Genomic DNA, 25,364 nt, shown 5'->3' with positions numbered 1-25,364 from the left:
AGACAGCCCTCAACCATATCAGACAGCCCTGTATCTACTGTGGAGATCTTCAAACTCCTGGGTACCACCACCTCCCAGGACCTGAAGTAGGAGACCAACAGCTCCTCCATCCGCAAAAAGACCCAGCAGAGGATGTACTTCCTAAGACAACCGGGGAAGTACAGGTTTCCACAGGAGCTGCTGATCCAGTTCTACACTGTAGTCATTGAGTCTGTCCTGTGGTCCTCCATCACAGCCACTAAACAGGACAAGTGCAGACAGCAGCGGACTGTACGGGCAGCAGAAAAGATCATCGCCACCCCCATGCCCTCCATCCAGGACCTGCACCTCTCAAGAACCAGGAAACGGGCAGGGAAAATCATCATAGACCCCTCACACCCTGGACACAGACTTTTTGACCTGCTGCCTTCTGGTAGACGGTAGAGCCTGCAGAACAGTTTATTTCCCCTCACCATCTCCCTTCTAAACAGTTGAACTGTCACATTGCTTCACACTGCCAGACTGCAGCTGCACTTTATGTACATTCTGTGGTATTAATTTTTGTAATCCTGTATTTTTTATATAAGGATTTAGACTGTTTATACTGTGGTTTATTTATAGTGTTCATTGTGTCGCTCATAAATTGTGTGTTTTACATTGCTGTGCTTGAGAGACACCAAGCACAGCAGGTCTGTGAGGAATTGTCTGAAAGATGGGGATCAACTTGAGAAGGACGAGGAAGGTTGTGTGACCAGCATCTATCCTGGGACAGGATATTGATGTGGAGGAGGAGTACGAGTACCTGGGTGTCTGCATCGGCTGAACTGGGAGACCAAGACAGAGGCTACAGAAAAGAGATGAGCAGACTCCTGTTGCAGAACGATGCAGATTTTCTATTAGTCATTAGTCTATCGTGGGAAGTGCTGTCTGATGGGAGAACCTGTGACAGCAACAGACGGAACAAACTGATTAAAGTTGGCTCTGTGATTGGCTGCAAACTGAACAAAAGGTTGTCCAACATGAATAGTGGTAATGACTGTGCACCTGTCATTAATATTTTATTATTAGTAGTATTAGTATTACTATGCATCTTGGTATTGGCTTCAGTCCTTTATACACATTAAATTATTATTGCAAATAAAAAGTTACATTTATACATTAATACATTTAAATCTATACATTGTGATCTGCTGGGGGAGGGGGGCAGCAGCATCTCTGCCGGGGACAGGAAGACTCTGAACAGGCTGATCCGAAGGGCCAGCTCTGTTCTAGGATGCCCTCTGGACCCAGTGGAGGTGGTGAGTGACAGGAGAATGGTGGCTAAGCTGTCATCCCTGTCGGACAACATCTCCCAGCCCATGCAGGAGACTCTGACAGCACTGAGCAGCTCCTTCAGTGGCTGCAGCACCCACGATGTGGGACGGAGAGATTTCGCAGGTCTTTTCTCCCCACTGCTGTCAGACTCCACAATAAAGACTTCAACTGATCAAACACACACATCCACACATGTGCAATAACACTAAGTGCAATACTTTTCTGGCATCATTGTATTATACTCAATTGTATATAGCATTTGTATTCTATTTTATCCTATTGTACATAGTATTATATTTTATTCTATTCTATACAGTTGTGTTCAGTATCTTATTCTTATCTTATTCCAGTGTTTTTCTAATTTTTCTATGTAAATTTGCACTGTCCACTTTCTGCTGTAACAAAACCAATTTCCCACGTGTGGGACTAATAAAGGTTATCTTATCTTATTTTAAGTTTTCAAAATAGTTTTATTAATGATTTCTGTGTTAGTCGAGCTCTGGTAAGGACAGCTTGTTTACTGTAAATGTGATCTTCTAGCAAACATTTGTTTCCCCCACAAGACATGAAACCCCAGTACAAACAATTTGTGTTCAATATTATTTTGGGGAAATAAAAGGAGCTTTAAATAGTGCCTAAAGGTAAATTCTTATAATTCTTAATGATGGAGACAGACAGACATATAAATTATACACCTGTGCTAACCTGTGTTGAACTCTCTGTAACTTGCAACTTCAGCAATGAATAATACATAAACGATTCAATTCCAGAGCAGCACTGCCTTTTAGCTCCAGGCAGAAAAACACGGAGCAGGGAGGGAAACAGAGACAGGGTGAGAGGAAGCAAACAGCCGCAGATAGAAAAATCAAACATACCTCCAGAAATTCCAGCGCAAAACGACTGACAAGCCAACACACATACTGCAGAGTGAAGGCTTTAGTTGTGCCAGCCTCTCCAGCACACTCCTTAAAATTCATGGATGACCACCTGTCCTTCCCCTCCTGTACACCAGCCCAACATAGTGCGTTACTATAAACTTAACCACAATACTGCACAATAACCCATTTACCCTGCACTAAACTGTATCAACTCCCCTGGGATTTTCATATAACCTTTCATGCAGCAACACAGGCATAGATCCAGTCTCTCATTTAAAGTGATTGAATTTTACTCGTTGAACAGTCCTTGTCTTTTAATAATATCTCCCATCCTCCCCTCCTGCCCTCCCTTTTTCACACCTTTCTCCAAAATCCTTAGGGACCAAACTGTTTTTAGAACAGGTTGTAATGATGCTGTAAAGTTGCCTCTTTTATAATGACTGACTGGGATTTGGAGCCAGGTTTTTAAGCTTCCAGTGCCAGAAGTTGTTGCTTGGTCCTTACCAGTGTTTGTGGTGTGGTGTGGCATATTGCTGGGGCATAGCCCCTTAGCCCTAAACCTAACCATGAAAAAGGATTGCCTAACCTTAACCCTAACCATAACCCAATTGTAACCCTGACACTAAAACCACATTTTTAGTCTCTATAATGCCTTCAAACTCGTGGGGACCAGAAATTTGGTCATTTAGCCATCTAATTCAGCTGTGATGGATCAAGGACACATCTAAAACCTGCAGGACACTGACCTTTGAGGCCTGGAGTTCCCCATCCCTGCCATAAGGGCTGTTGGTCCCCACAAGTATAGTAAACTTCCAATTTTTTAGTCCTCACAAGGATATGAATACACACACACACAGATTTTTTATTTTTTACTGCAGAAAAAAAGGAGGACACACGTGGACAAGACAAGAAGAATACAGACGGGCACGAAGAGGTGAAGGAAATGATGAAGAGGAAATTTCAGTGGGAGCATCTTTGAAAGACATTAAACTTTTAAAGCTTCACAGTGCGACCACATGTTTACTGACTTTTACTGATGCTGGATACAGTGGATAGACAGTAACATGGTTGCTTTGTTTCCTACCTCTGTTAGCGTCCTTTCATTGCCACGTGTATACAGTCTGCCCTTTTTTTCTTTAAAAAAAAAGCATTTTATGATGCAGAGAAGCTCCAGCAAGTTCCGCTTCATCATTTTTAAATGAGCAGGTGTTCAAGAATGAAACTGGTGCCACTGTTAGTGCTTTGGTGCTGTTCTGAATTCGTCCTCATCTAATTTGTCAGTAAGCTTGCAGAGACATGCTGTCTTGGATGAATAATAGATGCTGTCAAAATCACCTGAATAGCAAAATAATCCTCTAAAAATAGCTCAAAGGTAAACATGAACTACATTTAAACCTGACACTGCCAAGTGATAGCATGCAACAGATTTTAACCAGAAAAGTATTCTAACAGTGTCAGATCAGATTTATTGAACTGTTTGTCCAAGTTGTGGCTATTGGGGAGCAAAGAAAAATAATAATTGCATATGACATACATCAAAAAGAGGGTTAAAACTGATTCAAATTGGTTTGCAAATGGTTAGGATAAGCTTTGTTTTCTTTTCTTTTTCTCAGGTTTGTGTAACATTGGGTATACATAGGATTTATACAGGTAAACAGAAAGGAAAATAAATCCTTAGCAGGTCTTAGCAGGCAGTAAAGATGTGATGTGAACTATATGCTCAAAGCACTTCATAACGATGGAGGTGAATGCTACTGGGGGATAGTCATTGAGGCAGCTCAGATTCTTTGGGACAGGTATGATGGTGGTCCTCTTAAAGCATGAGGGCACTACAAGTTGAAGATTTCTGAGAAGACATCGTGAAGGCATGCTTTGAGAGCACGACCTGGGATGTTATCCGGTCCCGGAGCTTTCTGTGTGTGGTAGTTACACACGTCTGCTTGAGGGATCTAAAACAGACCGGATTATTCTACAATGTTTCTCACTGCAGAATAATGCACTTCAAATTCTTTTAAATGCCCTTTTAGCCAACTGCTAAAACTTTTTACACTCACACCAATCCAGTGTGTTACTCTCTCAATCACAGTTGAAACATTAAAAGTGCATTGGCTTTTCACACACTGCTTCTGTATTTTCTATTTAAAAATAAATAAATAAATAACACAGTGTATATCATATGCCGTGTTATGCTGTTCAGTCTGAGATTTTATTTTCCTAATTTTAAGACCCGACCAGGGGATTTGTATTTGCACTGATTTGTAAAAAATATAAGTTTTAATTATGTGTGGATGAGTTTATTAAAGTAAACTGTATATTATATGTACTGTATAACTTAAGCACATTGCTCAAGGTATCTTTCCACTCTTTTTTAATTGCACTTCTTTACCTTCATGTAATGAAAAATACAGAAAGCTAGTGTAACTTTCTCTCCATCTGTCGCGGCTGTTTTGTTGTTTTTCTTTCCGGCTCCGTGGCCCCACCCATCCCCTCCCCGTCGCTGCTGTCTCCGTGTGATGACGCAGACGCCTCGGTGTTTACTATGGCGGCTATCTGCTAATTGAAAGAAAAATGCGGGTTTTGTAGCTGCAAAGACGACAACAGTTTTTCGTAGAAAGTCGGGAGACATTGCTTTCAGAATGACCAATAGAACATCTTACTTTTACGACCCAGACGTGGGCAATTTCCACTACGGTAAGTTTAATTATTATAGTGAACCGGCCTACTCAGGGAGCTGATGCTAAGGAAAGCTAGCTACATGCTAATGTGTACGAGACTGTGCTTTATTCTTATTTTCTCAGTTCTTTTCTTTCTTTTTAACATTTAGTTTTGCGTCACTGCTACGCTTTAATATTTAATTTGATTTGTTTATATATTACAGTTGGGCTTTGCTTGCGCCTTTAACCTTAAGATGTAACGTTATTGACGCGTATTGTAGCCCTGTGTTCAGTATTTGCCTGTAAAGCTTTTATTAGGATGTCTCGGTGCTTCCTACGGTGTCCTGAATGGATAACGTGGCGGTTGTGTAACAGTAACGATAAATAAAGTAATATGTCTGTCTACGCTAATGCTGCTTTTACGAAATGATACACTGTACAAATTCAAACTTTAGTGCTGCAATACGCATGCTCACAGGATATACTTACCGTGCTTATTTTTTTATTTTTATTTTGCGAATTACCTCAAGTATTTTCGCTTTTGTAACAGCGCATGGATGGCTGTTTCAGTGTTCCAAATCTCTTTCGTCATAAATTGTACCAATTTCAACCGTGTTTCTCTTTTAGGTGATTAGCCATAATGTGTACACTTAATTCTTTTTTTTTGACCTGATTAATGTCTGTGAGATGCAGATATAAGCCCTGTAATGCATGAACTGTGTGTTTCTGTTAGGTGCTGGCCACCCGATGAAGCCTCACCGGTTGTCTCTCACTCACAGTCTGGTGTTGCACTATGGACTTTACAAGAAAATGATGGTGAGCGAGCAGTAGTGACAGATACTGTCACGTGTTCACACCTGTTGATGCTTTTCACACTGAAAAAACATTTGATAAATCTTGTGTTTGTTTGTTTTTTATTAGAAACAACAAGTTCATGCTGCACTCTATCAAATGTTCTTATTCCCACCAGGTGTTTAAGCCCTACAAAGCGTCTCAGCATGACATGTGTCGCTTCCACTCTGAAGACTACATTGACTTCCTACAGAAGGTCAGCCCCAATAACATGCAGGGCTTCACAAAAAGTCTCAACGCGTTTAATGTGGGAGATGACTGGTGAGTGTCTCTTTCTCGTTAAATACGTTTTTATCGAGAAAAAGAATCTGAAGGATTTAATGAAGTTTTCACAAGACCTGTGAAAAACTAAGTACACCTTTACTGCTTCCATAGGAACTAAGGACTGTAGTTTTCAAGCAGCTAACTTCCTTTTCTTACATCTCATCTGTCAGGATTGTAAATGTTTCAGCATAAAAGCCTCTCTGATCATCATGGCTGACAAACCCATAACTTAAATATTTCATGTCTGTGTGTTTTAGTCCGGTGTTTCCAGGACTGTTTGAGTTCTGCTCAAGATACACGGGAGCATCCTTACAGGGGGCTACTCAGCTCAACCACAAGGTACCACGCACACATAAACCCAGCTGATGGTTTTGGTGCTACAGAGAAAAAACAAAACAAAACAAGACTGAGGTAGCCTAGGGTGGCATCTGTTGGTTTCATTTTGAATTGCAACTTAAAGTGTCGTCAGAGACACTCATTTATGTGATATCCTTGAGGAGTAGGTTGAGTCATTGATTGTTCTATGTGGCTAAGGCTCTCTAGCTGAAGTAAGAAAGAAGAAGAAAGGCCTCTCTTCATGTTTGCTGGAGGGAACGTATCTCTCTCTCTCCCAGCAGCAGTAGACCTGCTGTTCAGTCTTTGATCGTGACCAAATTCATGGGCTGTATCCTCACGTAGACCGTGAAGGCCGGGTCCTCAGAAGGATGCAGCCCATGAATTTGGACACCCCCTTTCTGTTTGTAAAGGGCAGCTAATCAGAAAAAAGTGAACTTAAAGGGAGGATAGGAGAAGCATTGAGGAGTTTTGTGAGAAAATTTTAGTTTGTGTTTAAAAACTAAAATCGTTACTCATCAAAGACATTTCTGATTTCTTGTTTTGCTTTCCATCCTTTAAAACTGTCATGGTCTTCAGCTTCGTGGTCAGTTAAAGGTGTGAGCTCTAACTGATGCTGACTCTGCTTTATTTTCCAGATTTGTGACATTGCTATAAACTGGGCCGGAGGTTTGCATCATGCCAAAAAGTTTGAGGTTAGAACAAAGCCACATGTATTGATGTGTGTCTTCTCTGTTCAGCTCATTTGAGTTAAATGTCTTTTTTGGTTCTTGTGTTGGTGTAGGCCTCTGGGTTTTGCTATGTCAATGACATCGTCATCAGTATACTGGAGCTCCTCAAGTAAGACGGCGCTCCGGAGTAACTCTCCTCAAATCTTTACCGTGTCTGTTTGTGACATAAATCTCCTGCTCTGTGCTTGTTCAAGGTACCACCCCAGGGTTCTTTACATTGACATAGACATTCACCATGGCGATGGCGTCCAGGAAGCCTTTTACCTCACAGACCGAGTCATGACCGTGTCCTTTCACAAATATGGAAACTACTTTTTCCCAGGGACAGGTAAATGCAGCTTTAATTATCTAACAAATGTTTGCTGTCCACATAGTGGTGTTTATATCATTTATTATTTTACTTGCGTGCATATTCAGCCCCAAAAGTCCAATTTAAAGACATAGAAATACTGAAGTAGTCCTCTGTCAGCTGTATAAGCAGATAAATGATAAGTGTATTCCAGGCGGGTTTCTATCCGTAGACTCAGGGTGTATCTGACCCTGTTATGAGCCGTTTGGTCCCTATTAAGTTTGTCTTGGACTCTGTCCGGGCTGCCCTTTGTCACTGAGTCAGCTGTTTAGCAGTGTTATTTATTTTATTTTTAAATAAGGCTCTAAAGTAGTGTTTGTTTTTCTGACTGTGGAAACATTGAATGGAATTGAAAGTCCAGCAACAACAGAAGTTCGTCATCTGTTCTTCGCTCTGCTTCCTGTAGGTGACATGTACGAGGTCGGGGCAGAGAGCGGCCGGTACTACTGCCTCAATGTTCCTCTCAGAGACGGCATCGATGACCAGAGTGAGAGCAACAACACATGAGGTCACACTTTCTTATTGTTCTGTGACTATCACATGAGATTCGACCAACGTGTTTGCATGTTTTGTTTTCAGGCTACAGGCAGCTGTTCCAGCCTGTTATTAGACAGGTGGTGGATTATTACCAGCCGACCTGCATCGTCCTGCAGGTCAGTCAGTAGCTCCTATCATTTGCTTCGGTATGATTTAATCTGCGTGTGTGCGATTGCCTCACCTGGTGTGTGTCTGTCTGCAGTGTGGAGCGGACTCGCTGGGCTGTGACAGGCTGGGCTGCTTCAACCTCAGTATCCGAGGACACGGGTGAGACAAAGTTTTTTCCAGCTGAACTCAAATATTTTTAAACAGCCAGCACATGAGTACTGATAGTTGCAACATAATCTGTGTGTGTGTGGTTTTCAGTGAGTGTGTGGAGTTTGTGAAGAGCTTTAAGATCCCTCTGCTGGTTCTGGGAGGAGGAGGATACACAGTGAGGAACGTGGCTCGCTGTTGGTCAGTCTGATGTGCACTTTCCATGAATACAGCTTTAAGATGATGATGATGATGATAATAATCTGTGCTGTGTTGTAGGACCTATGAGACGTCTCTGTTGTTGGATGAATCCATCAGTGATGAGCTGCCTTACAGCGGTGAGCTATGTTTCATGTTTCAGTGAGATTTTAATATCTTTGTTGGATTGTTTTTGTGCGTTCTTGTTGTCCAGGATGTCACAATGAGCCTGAAAAATGATTTATGCATAAACAACAAATTAAAAGCCAGTTAGTAGTTACTCTTAGAGTCGCTACACGTGACATTACAGAGGACTGCGGGTGAAACAAGAAGGAAAGTGAACAGAAATACTTGGAACATCCTGTTTGTCTGATTTGGTTCGTCTGCAGAGTATTTTGAGTACTTTGCTCCAGACTTCACGTTGCACCCTGATGTCAGCACCAGGATAGAAAACCAGAACTCCCGACAGGTAAAAGCATCATTCCTCTTTTCATTGGTGTAAAGTGCACAGTAGAGATCCTGACATGCAGTCGGACGACCCTCTCGCTGTGTTCACGTGTTTGCAGTATTTGGAGCAAATCCGTCAGACGGTGTTTGAGAACTTGAAAATGCTGAACCACGCGCCCAGCGTTCAGATCCACGACGTCCCGTCCGACATGCTGAGCTACGAGCGCAACGACGAGCCCGACCCCGATGAGAGGGGAGCTGAGGAGAACTACACCAGGTCAGCACGAGTCAGCAACACGCGTGTATTTATAAAAGATTGGTGTGCACAATCCTCACTGTTCATGACGTGACTCCCACAGGCCGGAGGCAGCAAACGAGTTCTACGATGGTGACCACGACAACGACAAAGAGAGCGACGTAGAAATTTGACGGTATTTTCAAATCCCCTGTGGTGCAACAAAGAAAACATTTCTTGAAGGACTCAAAAGACTGAGAACAGACTCCTGTGCGTTCTGGTCTTTGTATACACACAGAAACGTGACATATATCAGACGTGCTGCTCTTTTTCTCGTTTGTGCTCCAGATGTTTTGTTTCATTTTTTTTCTGCTCATGATCTTCATGTTATCTTAATGGAATGTTTGGCTTCTGAAAGACTTCTGCTGCACACAGCCTACGATTTAGATTCACCAGTCAGTCCACAGGAGTTGTGAGCAGCTGGTTGGAGGGCAGAGCGCATTAGGCGAAAAAACTGCAACACCAAGTTAGCACCAGGTGGGAAGGAAAAGGCATAACAAGAAACAAACGTGGGAGTGCCTGCTCGGTGGCATTAGTCACACACAGGCCTGCTCAGATGGTTGCTGAAGTTTTCAAAGACACAATCTCAAATATACTCATTATTCATGTGCCTTACAGCTCTGAGAAGTCCAGCACTAGCACAGAGCAGGGCACTATTTCAACTCTCACTGATCTGGCAGCTTCTGTATGCAAGGCCACCGAGCAGAAGCTGATCCAAGAACTGCCCGTGCTCCAGTTTCTTCTGGTACCCGTTGCTGTTCTGCACAAAACTGAGGATAACTGCTGATGAAGCCTGTAAATTATCTGATCATGCTTTTGCAGATGAACAGTTCTGTCTGTGGTCTTGGCAGCCACAGTAGAAACACTTTGCCCTCTTTTAGTCATAAACAGCTTTTTTGTCAATTTTGATATCGTCTTCAACTTGTTTTTAATAAACTGACTCACCCGTGTGTGTGTGTGTGTGTCACATTATCTGTACGTTTTCTCTGCTGCCACCTGAGGGCGACATCGTGACATTGAACTGAAGCTGATCAAAAAAAGAAAAATGCAGGAGGTCAAGGTCGTGTAGACTTTATTCCTCATTCATCCAGTGATATTTAGAAGTTCTTGTCACAACAAACAGTACAGGAGAGTACACACTGCAGTTTAAAATCTCTGAATTATGACTTAGTCCTGTGCTTTATAAAAGTTTAACCCCATTTGAGCCCATTTGAGCCGCATGTCTTAGTGACCAACTGAAGATCAACTAGCTAAACCAGTGGATTAGACCAGTACAGGACACTACTTATTGTAACACCTGGGACTACATTAAGGCAGAAAATGTAGTTTATCCAGACCTCAGCAAACAACCGTCACTGCGAGGCCGTGGCCACACAGGGGTCAACACCAGATTTTCATGGCCACAGAACACACGTTTCCATCTTGGTTTTTGTGACGTGAGCTCCAGGCTGGTAATAGCAAGCAGTTTCAATGTAAGCACGCAAATTAAGCATATCTGATGAATCCATTTGGATAAAGTCACCAAAAGACAGACTGAGGCTGACATGCTGATACCTGCCTGTACGCTTAACAGGAAAAAACATTTTCTGTCTGGAGTTCAAACGTATCTGCACTGCAGATGTGACCAAGTGTAAACGTTTAAAGTTCAGAGCACGTTTTGGGTTCAGGTATCAGGATGGCAGCCTGTGTTTAGCAGCAAAAGGCTGCACACATGAAAAGTCTCAACACTGATAAAAAGCTTCAGTCACATAAACTGTATCAGAACATTTCAACCCGATTAAATTCATACAACAGCAGAGAATCTGATCATTTAAAAAGCGTTACAGACACACCACAGGCAGCATTAATGCAAGGACACACAAAATGATCCTTAGCAGTAATTCACGAGTACAGAACTCTTTCTCCTCACTGGCAACCTGTCCACGGCGTCCCCACCTCTCACCCTGTGACAGCACAGAAAAGATGGACGTAACTTTAAGCAGGTCTAAAAAGTGGAGCCGATGCTTTGCTTTGAAGCTGCATTGTTGTTAAATGGACAACAGGGGGCAACATTGGTTGCAAAAAGACTTGATTGTATAGAAGCTATGGGGGAAAATAGCCCTAGGCTTTCTTCTTGTGTGACCTCTGTAAACACTTTCCTGATGACTCCGTGACTAGTTTCGGGTTACACTGAATAATGGAATTACGGTTATTATTAGAGCCAGAAAGGAGGAATGTCCAGGATATTCTCATTGGCTAACGACGCGTCAATCACAAGCATGCGGTGTTCTCAGTTTCACAGTCCGAGTCGCCCCTCCCCTATCACATCCTGTTTCAAAACACCAAAGACGGAAACGGCTCGAGGCTTCAGAGGGGACTTCACTAATCAGTGACATCACAGTGGCTACGTCCATCTTTTTTTTTTTTTTTTTTTACTGTCTGTTCCCGTGACAGGTGGGATAGGTTCCAGCCCCCCCCCGCAACCCCAAGTTGGATAAGTGGTTAAGAACATGGATGGATGGACAGAGGAGTGATAAGCAGACAGCTGTCAGGATTAAAGTGGAGTGAGTGTGATGTGTAGAGACAGTGTGGGATTGTGGGAAGACTTGGTTCTGTTTTCTACTCTCTACCATAGAAGAGTTTATCTGAAGGGTGCACTGCAACACATGCACTGCTGTGCAGAGGATGTTTGTCCTCCCCTGTGCAGCAGCATCCAGTTTGTCTGAGTTGGCCTGCTCCAATCACAGATTTTACAATAAGACATGGGAAAAAACTTAAAATGTGCAAATGTTAAAGAACCTTTTAAATATTCAGTACATGTAGTAACATATGGCCGGTGTCCTGTCATCATTGCTTGAAATGTGCGTTTTGAAAATGGTTTCTGGACTGGAGGAGATTATGTTGCAGTAATGTGGCTGCCCACTGGGACCAAACCTGACAGCAGCGCAGCCTGTGCCACAACATACCCAGCTCTATTAATACATCCATGACCGAGGAGCCGCATTCTGCTGAGAGCAGCCAGGACGGGCACATGAAGAGACGGAGAGGAAAAAGCAGAGCAGACAGACAGATGGGCAGAAACAGTGTGACAAACAGCAGCACATGGACGAGAACAAGTCCTAAACTCTCCCACAGTAAAAAGTCTCCAATGCTGCATCATAATCATTTTACCCAAGTGTTGTAAAGATGGCAGATGTGCTTTGCTGTTGCATGAAGCTTAGTGAATGTGTTACTACTGTGAGTTGTGCGCGCTGCGATGATTATTAGTCTGCACTCATGTTTCGGCCCTGACGCGACAGTCAGAGGCTCCTCTCTTTACAGTTCTGACATGGTGGTTAGTGGAGGGTGGGAGCGTGTGGGTCTACAGCTCTTCGCTCTCGTACAACGGCGCCGTGTGCTGGGCGGGGCTCTCCACCGTCAGAGCAGGGACGTGGCTCAGAGAGGACAGCAGCTTCAGAGTCTTGGAGCCAGCAGGAGCAGTCTTCATGGCCGGAGTTGTGCGGGCTGGTAGGGGCGGAGAGACGATGGGTTAATATATTGTTTTGGGTTTTCAGATTATTTATTTAAACTTTGATTATAAATCAAAGTTTTTAAAGAAAGCAGAGCAACACCTTTCCTGTCCCTGAGAGCAGCATCAAATCTTACTAACACTCAGGGGAGAAAAATTCCTCTCATGCCAGGTGTCTGAAAATAACTCTTCTACCCTGCATGCCACAGTACAGCATAGCTCAGAGGCAGATATGTGACCAGCACATATATGCAGGAACAGTGGATGCACAGTGTTCACCTCCACAAGCCTGAATGAGACAAACCCACAACACCAACTCATCATATCCACATACAATAATGTCACCATTAAAATTTGATAATTAAAAAAAAAAACAAAAAAAAAAACATCTTTAGTAAACATAGAAATTCACCACTTAATGTAATTTACCTTTTTATATTTTCAAAGCAAACGTTCTACTCTTTAATGACGAGGCTGCAGACTCTTGTCTGGTACAGAATTAGTTCAGCTAAACTTCACTGATATATGTTGTTATTAACCTTCTAGGACCTGCCGTCCACATATGTGGACGTCACATTTTGGGTTGTCTAGACCAAAATTTTGCTCTACGAGGACCTGATATCCACTTACGAGGACGTTTTACTGCCACTGTTCCATTGAAATTTAAAGCAAATGTCATATGTGGATCTAATTTTTCTCAGAAAAAAAAAATCAGGTAAAAACAAAAAGTAATTCTTTGTTTTTACATTAATCGGGTCCCAATCATCTCTGCTTTTCGCAAATGATGTGGTTCTGTTGGCTTCATCGGGTGAGGGCCTCCAGCTCGCACTAGAACAGTTCACAGCCGAGTGTGAAGCAGCGGGAATGAGGATCAGCACCTCCAAATCTGAGGCCATGGTTCTCAGCCGCAAAAGGGTGGAGTGCCCACTCCGGGTCGGGGATGAGTTCCTGCCCCAAGTGGAGGAGTTCAAGTATCTCGGGGTCTTGTTCGCGAGTGATGGGTGAAGGGAGCCGGAGATCGACAGACAGATTGGTGCAGCGGCCGCAGCGATGCGGATGCTGCATCGGTCCTTCCTCTGAAGGGTGGCTGGCCTCTCCCTTAGAGATAGGGTGAGAAATTCAGCCATCCAGGAGGGGCTTAGAGTAGAGCTGCTGCTCCTCCACATTGAAAAGAGCCAGTTGAGGTGGTTCGGGTATCTGACAAGGATGCCTCCTGGGTGAGGTTTTCCAGGCATGTCCCACCAGGAGGCGGCCCCGGGGCGGACCCAGGACACGCCGGAGACATATCTCTCAGCTGGCCTGGGAACACCTTTGTGTTCCCCCGGATAATCTAGAGGAGGTGGCTGGGGAGAGGGAGGTCTGGGCTTCTCTGCTTAGGCTGCTGCCCCCGCGACCCGGCCCCGGCTAAAGCGGAAGAAGATGGATGCTTGGATGGAGGTCCCAATCAGCCCAAATAGCAAAGAGAAATTAAAAATGCATGCCACGAAAGAGTTCGGGTCTTAGGAGGTTAAGCTAAAGTGCATTTAGCATTCCTTTCAGTTCACCATCAGCCTTCCCTGCTGCTGAGCCCTAACTGAATACTGTTTTAGTAAAGTTCTTGTAATAATGCATTGTATGAAGACACAACTATGGTATCTATTACTATTCCCTCCTTTTTAAAAACATTTTCAACACTGAAAGGCTATGATGTAAAAAAACAAAAAAACAAAAAAAACAAACAGGAACAATTTAAAAATGATTAAGCATAAAGGCCTAAAGTTAAGATCAGATAACCTCTACTCTTCTGGTCTAAGTCTGAAATGTTATCAACTGACTAAGGTGTCAGATTAAAAACGTTTGGACTAAACTCTGCACCATCAAATGTTTTTCATTTTAATTAAGATGAATAAACATGGAAAGAGTTAGGAGACGTATCCAGACGCTGTGCTTTTCAACTGCATTTTCACACACTGAACTCTGTCATCACTGAGTAACATCCTAACCCAGTGCAATCCACACTATTCAGTCACATAACCGACTTAACACCTCGGTGGGCAAAACATTACTCTATTGTGACAATCCGATAGAACGTTAGAGCACTTTTGCGAATATGTGATGTCTTGATAAATCGAGCAGGTATTTGAAGTTTACACAGCACCATTCTCGCATGAAAATATCTTAAAAGTTTATTTTGTGACCCAGAAAGAGTAATATTTCAAACTCTGCCCCTCTGTGTTCCTCCACCACTGCCTCGTTTGAGTTTTGGACGAAATGGATTCTGGGATATTGCATTTCGTCATTTCGAGCTGATTGGAGACCAAAACAGCCAATCACATTTTTTTTGCATCCAAGTCTGTGATTGGCGGGTTTTGTGGAACAAATATAACGGTGTACAGAAAGAGTTGAGCGCGCACGGGCAGAAATGTTGAGAGCACGCGCAACACATTGCGAGCGAGCGCAAATGCAAAAACTGAGCGAGAGGGGCTGCTGTTGTGTGTGTGGATAATAGCAAACACTGAAATACAGCAATTAATTTTGTTCACTCAAATTCAGTTTTTCTTTGCTCAAAATAAATTTCTCCTCAAAATGCAACACATGCACAATGTTTTTTTTAACGTGCGCTCAGAATAGTGGCACAAAAATAACGCCATAGTCTTCACTTCTAAAAACCTCCTGATGAGTTCCCGTTTCTGAGCTCTGGTTCAGACAAAGTGCTTTAAACTCACTTTCATGTTTGCTGTGTATGGAGGACCTCTCCACGGAGCAGATGGTGTTATGTGAGAAAGCAGAAACCTAATAGCCGTGTTGTATTTGCCTCACAGTTATCGCTCGGCGATTATACCGTATTCCTCGGCAGCTCGGAGCCTCGTGCGTTCATCGAGTTTCCGCTCGATCACATAACGCGCCATTTGTTTGATGAGCTCCCAGAGACAGAGCGGGATTCATGGAGACACCGGGCACACAGCGTTTTCCATCTGGTGTTTGATTTTACAGCCTGGGCTTCTATGGTAACGAGCAGCGTGTCGTATCTCATGCAGCAGATAGCTGAGGCGGGCTCTCAGAGCTTATTTGCATATAAAAATGAACAGACTTACTTCCTACATCCAGCCTGGCGTTGCATGTGGACATGCCAGCTTCGTTGATGGCAGACAGAGTGTACCAGCCAGCATCTGACTTCATCACCCTCTCTATCAACAAGCACTGGCGGCCTGACCCGTCCTGGTACAGACTGCAGTGAAACAGTGAGAGAGACTGCAAAGTTACACATACGGGCTAAAGTGTCACAATCACAGAGTCGATGCCAGGTATCATCACCTGAACAGTGGAGTCTGAACTTAAGCTGACGCACCTCATTCTGTTGGGGTCAATGCGCAGCATGTCTTTATCCTTCTTCCAGAAAAGCTGCGGTGGAGGGGAAGCATCCACTTTGCACTCTAACCTGATTGTGTCGCCCTCTAGAGCTCTGGAGTTCACCATCTTCTGGACAAAGGTAGGAGGACGGAGCGCTTCCTGAGCTGCAGAGACGAACGAGGATACATGTGATTAGGTCCTCTCCCACGGTGAAAGGCGGTATCGTTAAATCAGTCGCCATGACGAAGAGCACAGTATGCTAATATTTACCGATTACATTGAGCCTCATGGTAAATCTGCTCTCCCCGGCTCGGTTCCTGGCCACACACTCGTACACACCAGCATGATGCACCGTCACAATCTCTATGATGAATGAGTGCATCCCTTTCTCACACACCAGCATCTTATGGTAGTCATCTGGACGAATGGCTTTACCGTCCAGATACCAGGAGACATCGGGCGTTGGGAGGCCTCCCACCTGAAATTAACACATTTTTCATGATTCATCACTAGTGAAAAACAGCTTATTGAACCTAATTTTGTTAGGCTTCTGGTAAAGTTTATATGAAGTATTCAGTCTTAAGAGAGCCACCTTGAAGTCAAGCCTACAGAAGCGCCCCTCCTCCACTGTGAGGTCTGGGGGGACCTGCAGGAAGCGAGGCGCGTAACATTTCTCCTGGATAGCCAATCCTTCGTTACCCCTCTCATCTGTGCGCGAGTGGTGCCTCCCCCTGCAGAGGACATTATTTATTTATAACCTCACTTTCAATGACTGAACTTTACAGGAAACTAGTGACCACACACAGACGCACGCAAGCAAATGCACTAACACGACTGCTTTTCCTTTTCTGTCCACTGACATCACAAATATGCTATGAAGAACTTAAGCCTCCTTACCAGCAGACAGCTGGGGTTGGTTTGCACAACGATTAATTGCTTGGCTTTTGTTTTAAATTGAGGCTTTAACTGAGGTAAAGTGTATAATTTCACAACTTTGTTTTCATTTCTCTCTTGCTTCAGTGATCTGCTATTAGAATGGTATACATTTGCATTTCATGCAGCACAGACTCTGCAGATATAAAGTCAGTTTTAGCCAATTCAAAAAAAAGGATGCTGAACAGGTTGAATGGTCAGCTACTGTTTGAGCCAGGAAGTCAGGACGTACTCTAAACTGTCTAAACTGAACCCTTGATGCCCCAACATCCTTCACTGTGCCTAAATGCATCACCTCTATGGAAGCATATGATATTATTAAAGGAGCAGGTCTTTGTGGAAAACTATAAGATTTAAACAGAAGTAATAGGAATTTAGCTTGGGCAACCAGGGTTTCTTTCCAGCAGGTTAATAACAACAGTGATAATGACACGGTGATCAGGGATGTTACACACCTACAGCAGCCGCAGAGAGGTGGAAATGCAGACAGTGAGCTCAGGTAAAGTGAAAGATAACTGCCAACTATAACAAGCATTAGCTACATTGCCTTCAAACCTGGGGGGGGGGGGGGGGGGGGGGGGGCAAAAATCTTGCACCAAACCTGCTGTTGAACAAGATTAAGCCTAAATAAAGCTGCATTTTCAGCTGCTCCCAGCACCAGAGGCATGTTTACAAAGTCATTTTAAAACAAGCTCAAACACAAGCTCCTTGTACTCAAACTGCTAGCTTAGATTAAATTACTACAACCTGCCAGCCTTCTCTGTTCTAGCAGTGCTACCTGCAGCATCAGACAGATTAAAAATATCAAATCTACTTATAAATAATTGCCATTTTGTTTTTTAGCCTGCAGATGAAGTGCACAAGTGCACAGATGCTGGATAAACATTAAATGAAACCTGGATTAATCATTCTGTGCAAATGTAGAAGTTGTATTTACCATAGTCCACCCGTGTGTCTTCCTTCTGGTGAATCTGGCTGTAACAGAAAGACTGAGATAAACTGACACAATCACACTGTAGGTTTCAGCTTTGAAAACTAGCTCATACAGGTCAACAGGAATGACAGCAACTGTGTGTGTGTGTGTGCTGACACAATGGTGCTGTTGTCACGACTGAGAGGTTCATTCCCAGAAACAAGCTAGAAAAAGCTGCTGACAACCTCGTTGGCTTGAGAGGATGATGTGTGTGTGAGAGAAATTAGATGGTGCAAAGCCCTGTGAGCAACAGGCTTTTTGACAGAACAATCCCGCGCGCGCACACACACACACAAGGACGTGGTCAAAATGACAGTGTGAAGCCGCTCGCTGTGGCTGCTGATTATACTGCTGCACTTTCTCATCTTCAAGCTTGGGAGCCCATCAGGAGGCCCCGAGAGGGAAACTGGCTCCCTGCTCTGCTATTCAAACCCAAATGACTGTATTAATGCGAGGTCTTCACTTAACGACTAAATGAAAGCTAATGGGTTTTGGAACAGGGCCAGCATGAACGTCAGCCCTGCAGCACACTCTGAAACGCTCTCTTGAGATTGGAAATTTTTTCATAATAACGGAGAAAGTCAAAGCTGTACCTGGTCGAGTTGTGAGTCTGAAAGATTGTCTTGGTCAAACATGTAGGTAGTGTTGTCTGGACCCAACAGCCTACGAGCCATGCGCTCCTCGTAAGACAGCTTCTGTAAAAATGAAGCTTCATGTTGGTAAGTTTTAATTGATTACATCATTTTTAACCAACACACAGAATGGGTCACTGATATTTCTGGTAAACTACTGCACTGCATTCTCTTCAAACAGACTGTGTGTGTGTGTGTGTGTGTGTGTGTGTGTGTGTGTGTGTGTGTGGTGGAGGAGGGGGGCACACCTGGCTGTTTCTCCTCCTGGCTTCCTTTGAGCGAAGCTTCTTTTCCAGATCCTGAATCAAAGCGTCTTTGGAACCTTGAATGTCTTCATCTGTGGAGCGGGCGGAGGACGGTCGAGGAGCTATAGCCTTCTTCAGTATGGGTTTGGGAAGGCTGTGAAGTAGAAAGGAAGGAGGGAGAGAACTGAACCCTTCTCCTTACTTCCTGTGTCCTACTTTATTTAGACGTTTCTTTTTTCTTATATATAAAAGAAAGCACAAATGTATGCACTGAAAGGATTATATGCATACTTACTACAACAAATATTACAATAATAAAGTACTGGTGGATGCTCATACTAAACATGACTAAAGCTAAAAGCTTAGGCTTCAGACTGCTGGGTTGTTTTTTCTTGAATCTCAACGTCGCGTAAGGGCGGATATTCTTCTTATGGTCGTCTTATGCACACAGCTCGGGCCGTGAGCAGCTCCAGCCTCCTGTTAGTAAAATCTTTTATTTGTACAGGCAGCCAATAACAGGAAAGCTGGATTATAGTTTGGGGAGAGAGAGAGCTAAATAGCTTTGAGACAATGGTTGGACTGAGTGCCTATTATAAAATAAAGATTACTTTGAGTTCAACACTTAAAAACACAGAGAAATAAGTAGAATCTCCTTTAACTCATTTCACAGGACTGTACAGAGTCCTGTCAAAGCTCCATGGCTGGTTAAAAGTTATTCTAAACTCTGAAGAACCTGACATCTGTTCAAAGTGTGTACACTCAGGCAGCCATCTATTAGGTACAGCTATCCATCCATCTTCTTCCGCTTGTCCAGGGCCGGGTTGCAGGGGCAGCAGCCTAAGCAGAGAAGCCCAGACCTCCCTCTCCCCGGCCACCTCCTCCAGCTTGTCCGGGGAAACAGCCAGGCGTTCCCAGGCCAGCTGAAAGATATTATTTCTCCAGCGTGTCCTGGGTCTGCCCCGGGGCCTCCTCCCGGTCGGACACCTCTCCCAGCAGGCATCCTTATCAGATGCCCGAACCACCTCAACTGGCACCTTTCGATGTGGAGGGGCAACGGCTCTACTCTGAGCCCCTCCTGGATGGCTGAATTTCTCACCCCATCTCTAAGGAAGCCCACAGCTTCAATGCGCGATCTCGTTCTTTTGGTCACTACCCACAGGAACGTAGATCGACCGGTACAGCCTGGGATAAATTCTTCCTTCATGAAGTTTTTGTTTAAACTTTCTGACAGAAATGTTTCAATTTTATCATCAGTTTGGAGGCTGCATGGAGTTATGCTGTGTTTTGGTTTATTTTCAATGTCAAAATATCAGAAACTGAATTTGTACCGACTGTAATAATGTGCATGCCAAATTGTAAACTGAGGTATCGAGCAACTCACGTGCTTGGCGTCCCCTTATAGCTGGCAGGTAAGGAGACCACAGCAGGCTGTACACTGTTCTGGGTGCTGGGAGTGAAAGGCTGCTGTGGGACACAGGAGGGTGAGGAAGAAGAAGAGAGAGGGGAGCATGGGAGGGAAGGAGACACTGGCGGAGGTTGTTGAGGGAGAGCAGATGAAGAAAAGGAGGTTCTCAGAGGGAGGAGAGGGCTTGAGGGTGCGAGTGGGGAGCGGGAGGGGGAGGTGGAGGAGAGGGGACGGTTGGTGTTAGGAGACAGTTTGGACGAGGACTGGGAGGGTAACACTGAGCAGAGGTAAGCAGCAGAGGCCGACATGCTGTCCTGGTTAGCAGGTAAGGTGGCGCTGCCAAGGCCAGTAGCACTGGGGACGCTAGGGGTGAGGGTGATGGTGGAGCGCATGGTGGTGCGGGGGAGAGATGAGGATGGGAGAGATGAGAAGGAGGTGGGAGAGTGACTGAGTATAGGGCCGGCGGAGGAAAGAGCAGGTACAGCAGAGGAGGCCGGGGTGGAGACAGGGGAGCTGAGGCTGGATGAAGACGGAGAACTCTTGGCTGTTCCGTTGGCCTGGATGTGGATCTGTGGCGGTGCGGCGGACTGGTATTGGTTGTGACTGAGGCTCAGTGACTGAAGCTGTGACTGGGTCTCTGACAAGGACTTTGACGCGGACTGAGAAAATGATTGACTTTGTGTGGACATGGCTTTAGTTTGAATCTGCGTCTCCAGGACATTTGGACTTTTCTGGGCACTGTTGAGGTTCTGCTGGGAGTTGTTTTGGTTTTCCTGGGCTTCCTTCAGCACGCTGTCGTAGCTGGGTGCCTGGAAGGCCGGCTGAGACTGAATAAAATGCCTCGGTCGCTCATAGTTGAAGGCGCTGGGAGGGAACGTGCTGGGAGTGAACGTAGGCAGGTCGGACAGGTTCATGTTGTTGCCTCCTGACTGGGAGGACTGGAATGAAGAGGAAAACCAAATTTGCACCATGGAATAAGACTGGATCATGCAACATCTCAGTGCAATGATTAAATAAAAAATTCTGAGCTTTTTACATTTGACAACAGAAATACTCTTACTGTGAAACTGAGCTTGCTTGGGGTGAACAGCTTGGGCGCCTGGGCTTTCTCCTTGACTTCTGGCGGTGGTGAGGGTGAGGGTGGTGGGGTTGGGCTAGACGTACAAGTTTGGGCAGTAACCTCTGGGGACCTCTGGCCCTCTGAGCTCAGGGCGATCTCGTCCTCGCTCCGCCCAAAGATTTCGTCAGAATACTGGTTGGCCAGCTGAGGTTCAGGGAAACTGCCATAAAGACAAGTGTGTTAGCTGTAGATTTAAAATATATTACTACAAGTCCCTCAAAGGTAAAGGATTTTTCTCTCAATAACCCCCAATATGTCCACATTCTTCGTTTACCAACTTCTGGTTCCAAAATGTGGAGTCTGGTGTTGTACACATTTTACGGGATACACAAGTTTCCCACAGCTATACAGTCATTTGAGGTGGGAGGGATGTCTTTGAAGTAGTGACTGAAATACTCATGTGTGCGATCCATATGATAAAAAGTGTATTTGTATTGTTTAAAATAAAAAAAAAAAGATTACAGTATGTTTCAAAATAACTGAAACGGTACCAGTGAGGCTGTTTAATGAAAGTAACAGATATCTACTCCCATTTCAGCCCACTCGCTGGTTTTCCTCCTGTAATACCGAGCCTGGCTCGACCTCTATTTTTCTACTAGGAAAGAATGTTGTTCCCATGGCTACCACGAAGTCTGGGCTACGCAGGAGCAGTAATGACAATAGCAGTCTCCCTCTCTTTACGCGCTCTCACACACTTCCTTGCATCCACACACTTGTTCTGCACTTCTCCTGGGGGCACAAGATGACTAGCCAGCATCAGCTGACCCAGAGCCTAAAACCTTGGATCTGAATCAACGCCGTCTGATAGATGCTTATTGGGAGATTCTGAAGCATGTTAGACTTAGTGGTGTAAGCACAAAAGACAAGTGTAAAGTGTTCTGTAAGTGGAGGTGTGTGTAATCTCTGGCCTATTTTATATCTCCTTTTATATCCTCATTACAAAGAGTTTGTAATAAGGATATAAAACTGTCTTTGGAGAATGGTAAAGCTGGGAGTCTAATGAAAACAAACAAAAAGAGCTGCATGGCTTTCATTTTATTTATTTATTTTAAAGAAATGGGCCCCTAGATATATGTAATCAGGACTTTTTACAGGTGAAAACTTAATGTGTCGATGATCTTTGCTAGACATGCTAAGCAGGAGAAATGTTCTTGGTACTATATCTGTGATGTGTACATATTAGCAGAGAACTCTGAATACGCACATTTCAGTCATTTAACGGTTTCAGGTTAGCATGATTGGATTGAGGATTTAAAGATCAGTGATGTTCCTTCTACCCAAGCGGTTGGTTTATAGCTTTGGACAGTACTGTGTTATCTGAGGGGGTTTCAAAATTCTGACAGCATGAGTTTTAATCTATAAGTAAGAACCAAATTAACTACAGTTTGGGAATATTTGGCATGTTTTAACAGACATGGATGCATCTGTGTGGACTTTCTGCTTCTTGAAAGTAGAGTCCGACTGATCCAGGATTTTTAAGACAAGTACTGATATTTGGGGATTTAAAAATCTGATACAGACCAATCAGACATTTGTTATGTGTAGTTACTCTGCTCAGATCAGCTGGTTGTTTGTCTCATCACCAACTCTTACAAAGTGCCTTCTAATGAACAAACTCATAACACAGTTGAAGGTCGCTTCTCCCATTTCTTCCCATTTCCATTTATTGGCAGTTATAAATGCAAACACCAGCAGATCAGTAAATAGCACACATTGGCTGCCTGAAAACTTCTGTCTGAAGAGTGTAACACTTTAAAATTGCCAGTTTGCCAACATCTCTGCTCAGTACACTTATCGGTTTGTTTCCCTCGCTCTGTTTAACCTTTCTCAGTTTAATACACATACAGTTAAACAGAATTTTAAGTATAGACTGCTGTAAAAGCTTTAGTGTGTCTATCGTCCATGTAACATGCATATGAAATCCGGTCATGTAAAAAAAAAAAAAAAAAAAAAAAAAGCAGTGTTAGGAGCTGTCAGGCCTTAAATGTGCAACAGTGTAGCTTACTGCTGCAAAAAACAAACAACTTCTATAATAAACTTCATAATAAACATTGTGAACTACCGGTACATTCATGAGTATTCCATCGAGCTCAGAAGAACTGAAATAGTCAGAACTCTGTTGAACAAAGTCATGATCCAGTCTTTAAATTATAGAATAGAATAGAATAATCCTTTAATTGTCCCACAAGGGGGAATTTGGTTGTAACAGCAGCCAAAAAGACAGATATACAAACAAACAGTGCACAGGACATGGAACAGAAACATACACAATTTTTACATATTTACATCAAGGACAGTGGTTACTATATACAGAGAGTATTGTACAGTTATTAAATTAAATAATATGGGGTGGCTGTAGCTCAGGTGGCAGAGCAGGTCCAGCCACTAATCAGAAGGTCAGTGGTTCGATCCTAAGCTGCCTCCTGGCTGCATGCCAAATATCCTTGGGCAAGATACTAATCCCATGTTTGCCTACTGGTGGTGGTCAGAGGGCCCGGTGGCGCCAGTGTCCGGCAGCCTCGCCTCTGTGAGTGCGCCCCAGGGCAGCTGTGGCTACAATGTAGCTTACCAACTCCAGTGTGTGAATGTGTGTGTGAATGGGTGGATGACTGAATGTAGTGTGAAGCGCTTTGGGGTCCTTAGGGACTAGAAAAGCGCTATACAAATGCAGGCCATTTAAATAAAAATAGCTACAGATAAGAGGCAAAGCAGGTTGTAGTGTGAATCGGTTGATTAACTTATTGCAGTTACAGCGCAGATGTAAACATCTATGTTTGTTGGGAGCAGTTCTGATTGTACAGTCTGACAGCTGCAGGGAGGAAGGACCTGTGGAAACGCTCCTTCATGCATCTAGGATGCAGCAGTCTGTCACTGAAGGAGCTCTGCAGTTCAGCAACATTTACATGCATGGGGTGGGAGACTGTCCATCAGAGATGTTATTTTGGCCAGGGTCCTTCTGTCTCCCACCACCTGCACTGGGTCCAGAGTGCATCCCAGAACAGAGCTGGCCTTCCTGATGAGTTTATCCAACCTCTTCCTCTCAGCTGCCGATAAACCGCTGCTCCAACATACAACACTGTAAAAAATGACAGATGCCACCACAGAGTCATAGAAGGTCTTTAAAAGCGCTCCCTGGACTCCAAATGACCTCAGCCGCCTCAGCAGGGAGAGTCTGCTCTGACCCTTCCTGTAAAGAGCATCAGTGTTGTGGCTCCAGTCCAGTTTATTATTCAGGTGAACACCCACCTATAAGAGTCCACTATCTCAATGTCCACTCCCTGGATGTTCACCGGTGTCAGTGTGGTGGGTCTGCGTCTCCGGAAGTCCACCACCAACTCCTTGGTTTTCCCGGCGTTGATCAGCAGGTGGTTCTGCTGACACCAGTCAACAAAGTCCAGAGTCCACTGTCTGTACTCTGAGTCTGTACCTGTGATGAGGCCGACTATGACAGAGTCGTCAGAGAACTTCTGTAGGTGGCAGCGTGGGGAGTTGATGGAGAAGTCTGCAGTGTAGAGGGTGAAGAGGAACGGTGCCAGCACAGTCCCTGTGGGGCCCCCGTACTGCAGACCAGCGTGTCAGAGACACAGCCCTGTGACCTCACATACTGTGGACGTTCTGTGAGGTAGTCCAGTATCCACTGGGACATGTGTTGGTCCACTCCCGATAGCTCCAGCTTGTCTCTCAGAAGTCGTGGCTGGATGGTGTTAAAAGCACTGGAAAAATCAAAGAACATGATCCTCACAGTGCTTCCAGGCTTCTCCAGGTGAGTCAGAGCTTGGTGCAGGAGGTAGATGATGGCGTCCTCCACCCCAATGCCAGTCTGGTAAGCAAACTGCAGCGGATCCAATGAAGACCTCACCAGGGGGCGCAGATGGTTTAGAACCAACCTCTCAAGGGTCTTCATCAGATGCGATGTCAGGGCTACCGGCCTGTAGCTGCTGAGGTCCTTGGGATGGGAGGTCTTTGGTACCAGTACCACGCAGGATGTCTTCCACAGCTGTGGTACTTTCCCCAGTGACAGGCTCAGGTTGAACAGATATCCTAGGATGCCACACAGTTCATCTGCGCAGCATCTCAGGAGCCTGGAGCTGACGCCATCTGGACCTGCAGCCTTCCGTACCTTGATCTTGCGAAGCTCATTCCTCACTTGAAG

At 44.4% G+C, this 25,364-nt stretch overlaps 2 protein-coding genes across 2 annotated transcripts in view; one reads left to right on the top strand and one right to left on the bottom strand.

Annotated features, from left to right (window-relative positions):
* The first annotated feature begins 4,666 nt into the window (after positions 1 to 4,666).
* hdac3 (histone deacetylase 3) lies at positions 4,667 to 10,036 on the top strand. The gene is made up of 15 exons (XM_004563143.3): positions 4,667 to 4,862; positions 5,559 to 5,641; positions 5,796 to 5,938; positions 6,199 to 6,280; positions 6,913 to 6,969; positions 7,059 to 7,114; positions 7,200 to 7,333; positions 7,761 to 7,841; positions 7,934 to 8,007; positions 8,094 to 8,158; positions 8,258 to 8,347; positions 8,426 to 8,484; positions 8,734 to 8,813; positions 8,911 to 9,068; positions 9,151 to 10,036. Exons 1-15 carry the CDS (start codon positions 4,808 to 4,810, stop codon positions 9,218 to 9,220), a joined length of 1,287 nt encoding a protein of 428 aa, XP_004563200.1. The 5' UTR covers positions 4,667 to 4,807; the 3' UTR covers positions 9,221 to 10,036.
* Positions 10,037 to 10,141: 105 nt separating this feature from the next.
* myot (myotilin) overlaps positions 10,142 to 25,364 on the bottom strand; it is a 33,836-nt gene continuing 18,613 nt past the window's right edge. The window contains exons 9-18 of the mRNA XM_004563141.3: positions 21,152 to 21,371; positions 20,068 to 21,029; positions 18,690 to 18,840; positions 18,403 to 18,504; positions 17,774 to 17,811; positions 16,496 to 16,634; positions 16,174 to 16,381; positions 15,902 to 16,067; positions 15,648 to 15,781; positions 10,142 to 12,569 (exon numbers count right to left, since the gene is read on the bottom strand). Coding sequence (XP_004563198.2) covers positions 12,427 to 12,569; positions 15,648 to 15,781; positions 15,902 to 16,067; positions 16,174 to 16,381; positions 16,496 to 16,634; positions 17,774 to 17,811; positions 18,403 to 18,504; positions 18,690 to 18,840; positions 20,068 to 21,029; positions 21,152 to 21,371 — 2,263 coding nt within the window. The 3' untranslated portion in view covers positions 10,142 to 12,426. The remainder of the gene's footprint in view (positions 12,570 to 15,647; positions 15,782 to 15,901; positions 16,068 to 16,173; positions 16,382 to 16,495; positions 16,635 to 17,773; positions 17,812 to 18,402; positions 18,505 to 18,689; positions 18,841 to 20,067; positions 21,030 to 21,151; positions 21,372 to 25,364) is intronic.

This window comes from Maylandia zebra, linkage group LG2, assembly GCF_041146795.1.
Source record: "Maylandia zebra isolate NMK-2024a linkage group LG2, Mzebra_GT3a, whole genome shotgun sequence".
NCBI lineage: Eukaryota > Metazoa > Chordata > Actinopteri > Cichliformes > Cichlidae > Maylandia > Maylandia zebra.
Note: the sequence above shows the minus strand (reverse complement) of the source record. Positions and strands in the feature narration are given on the sequence as shown.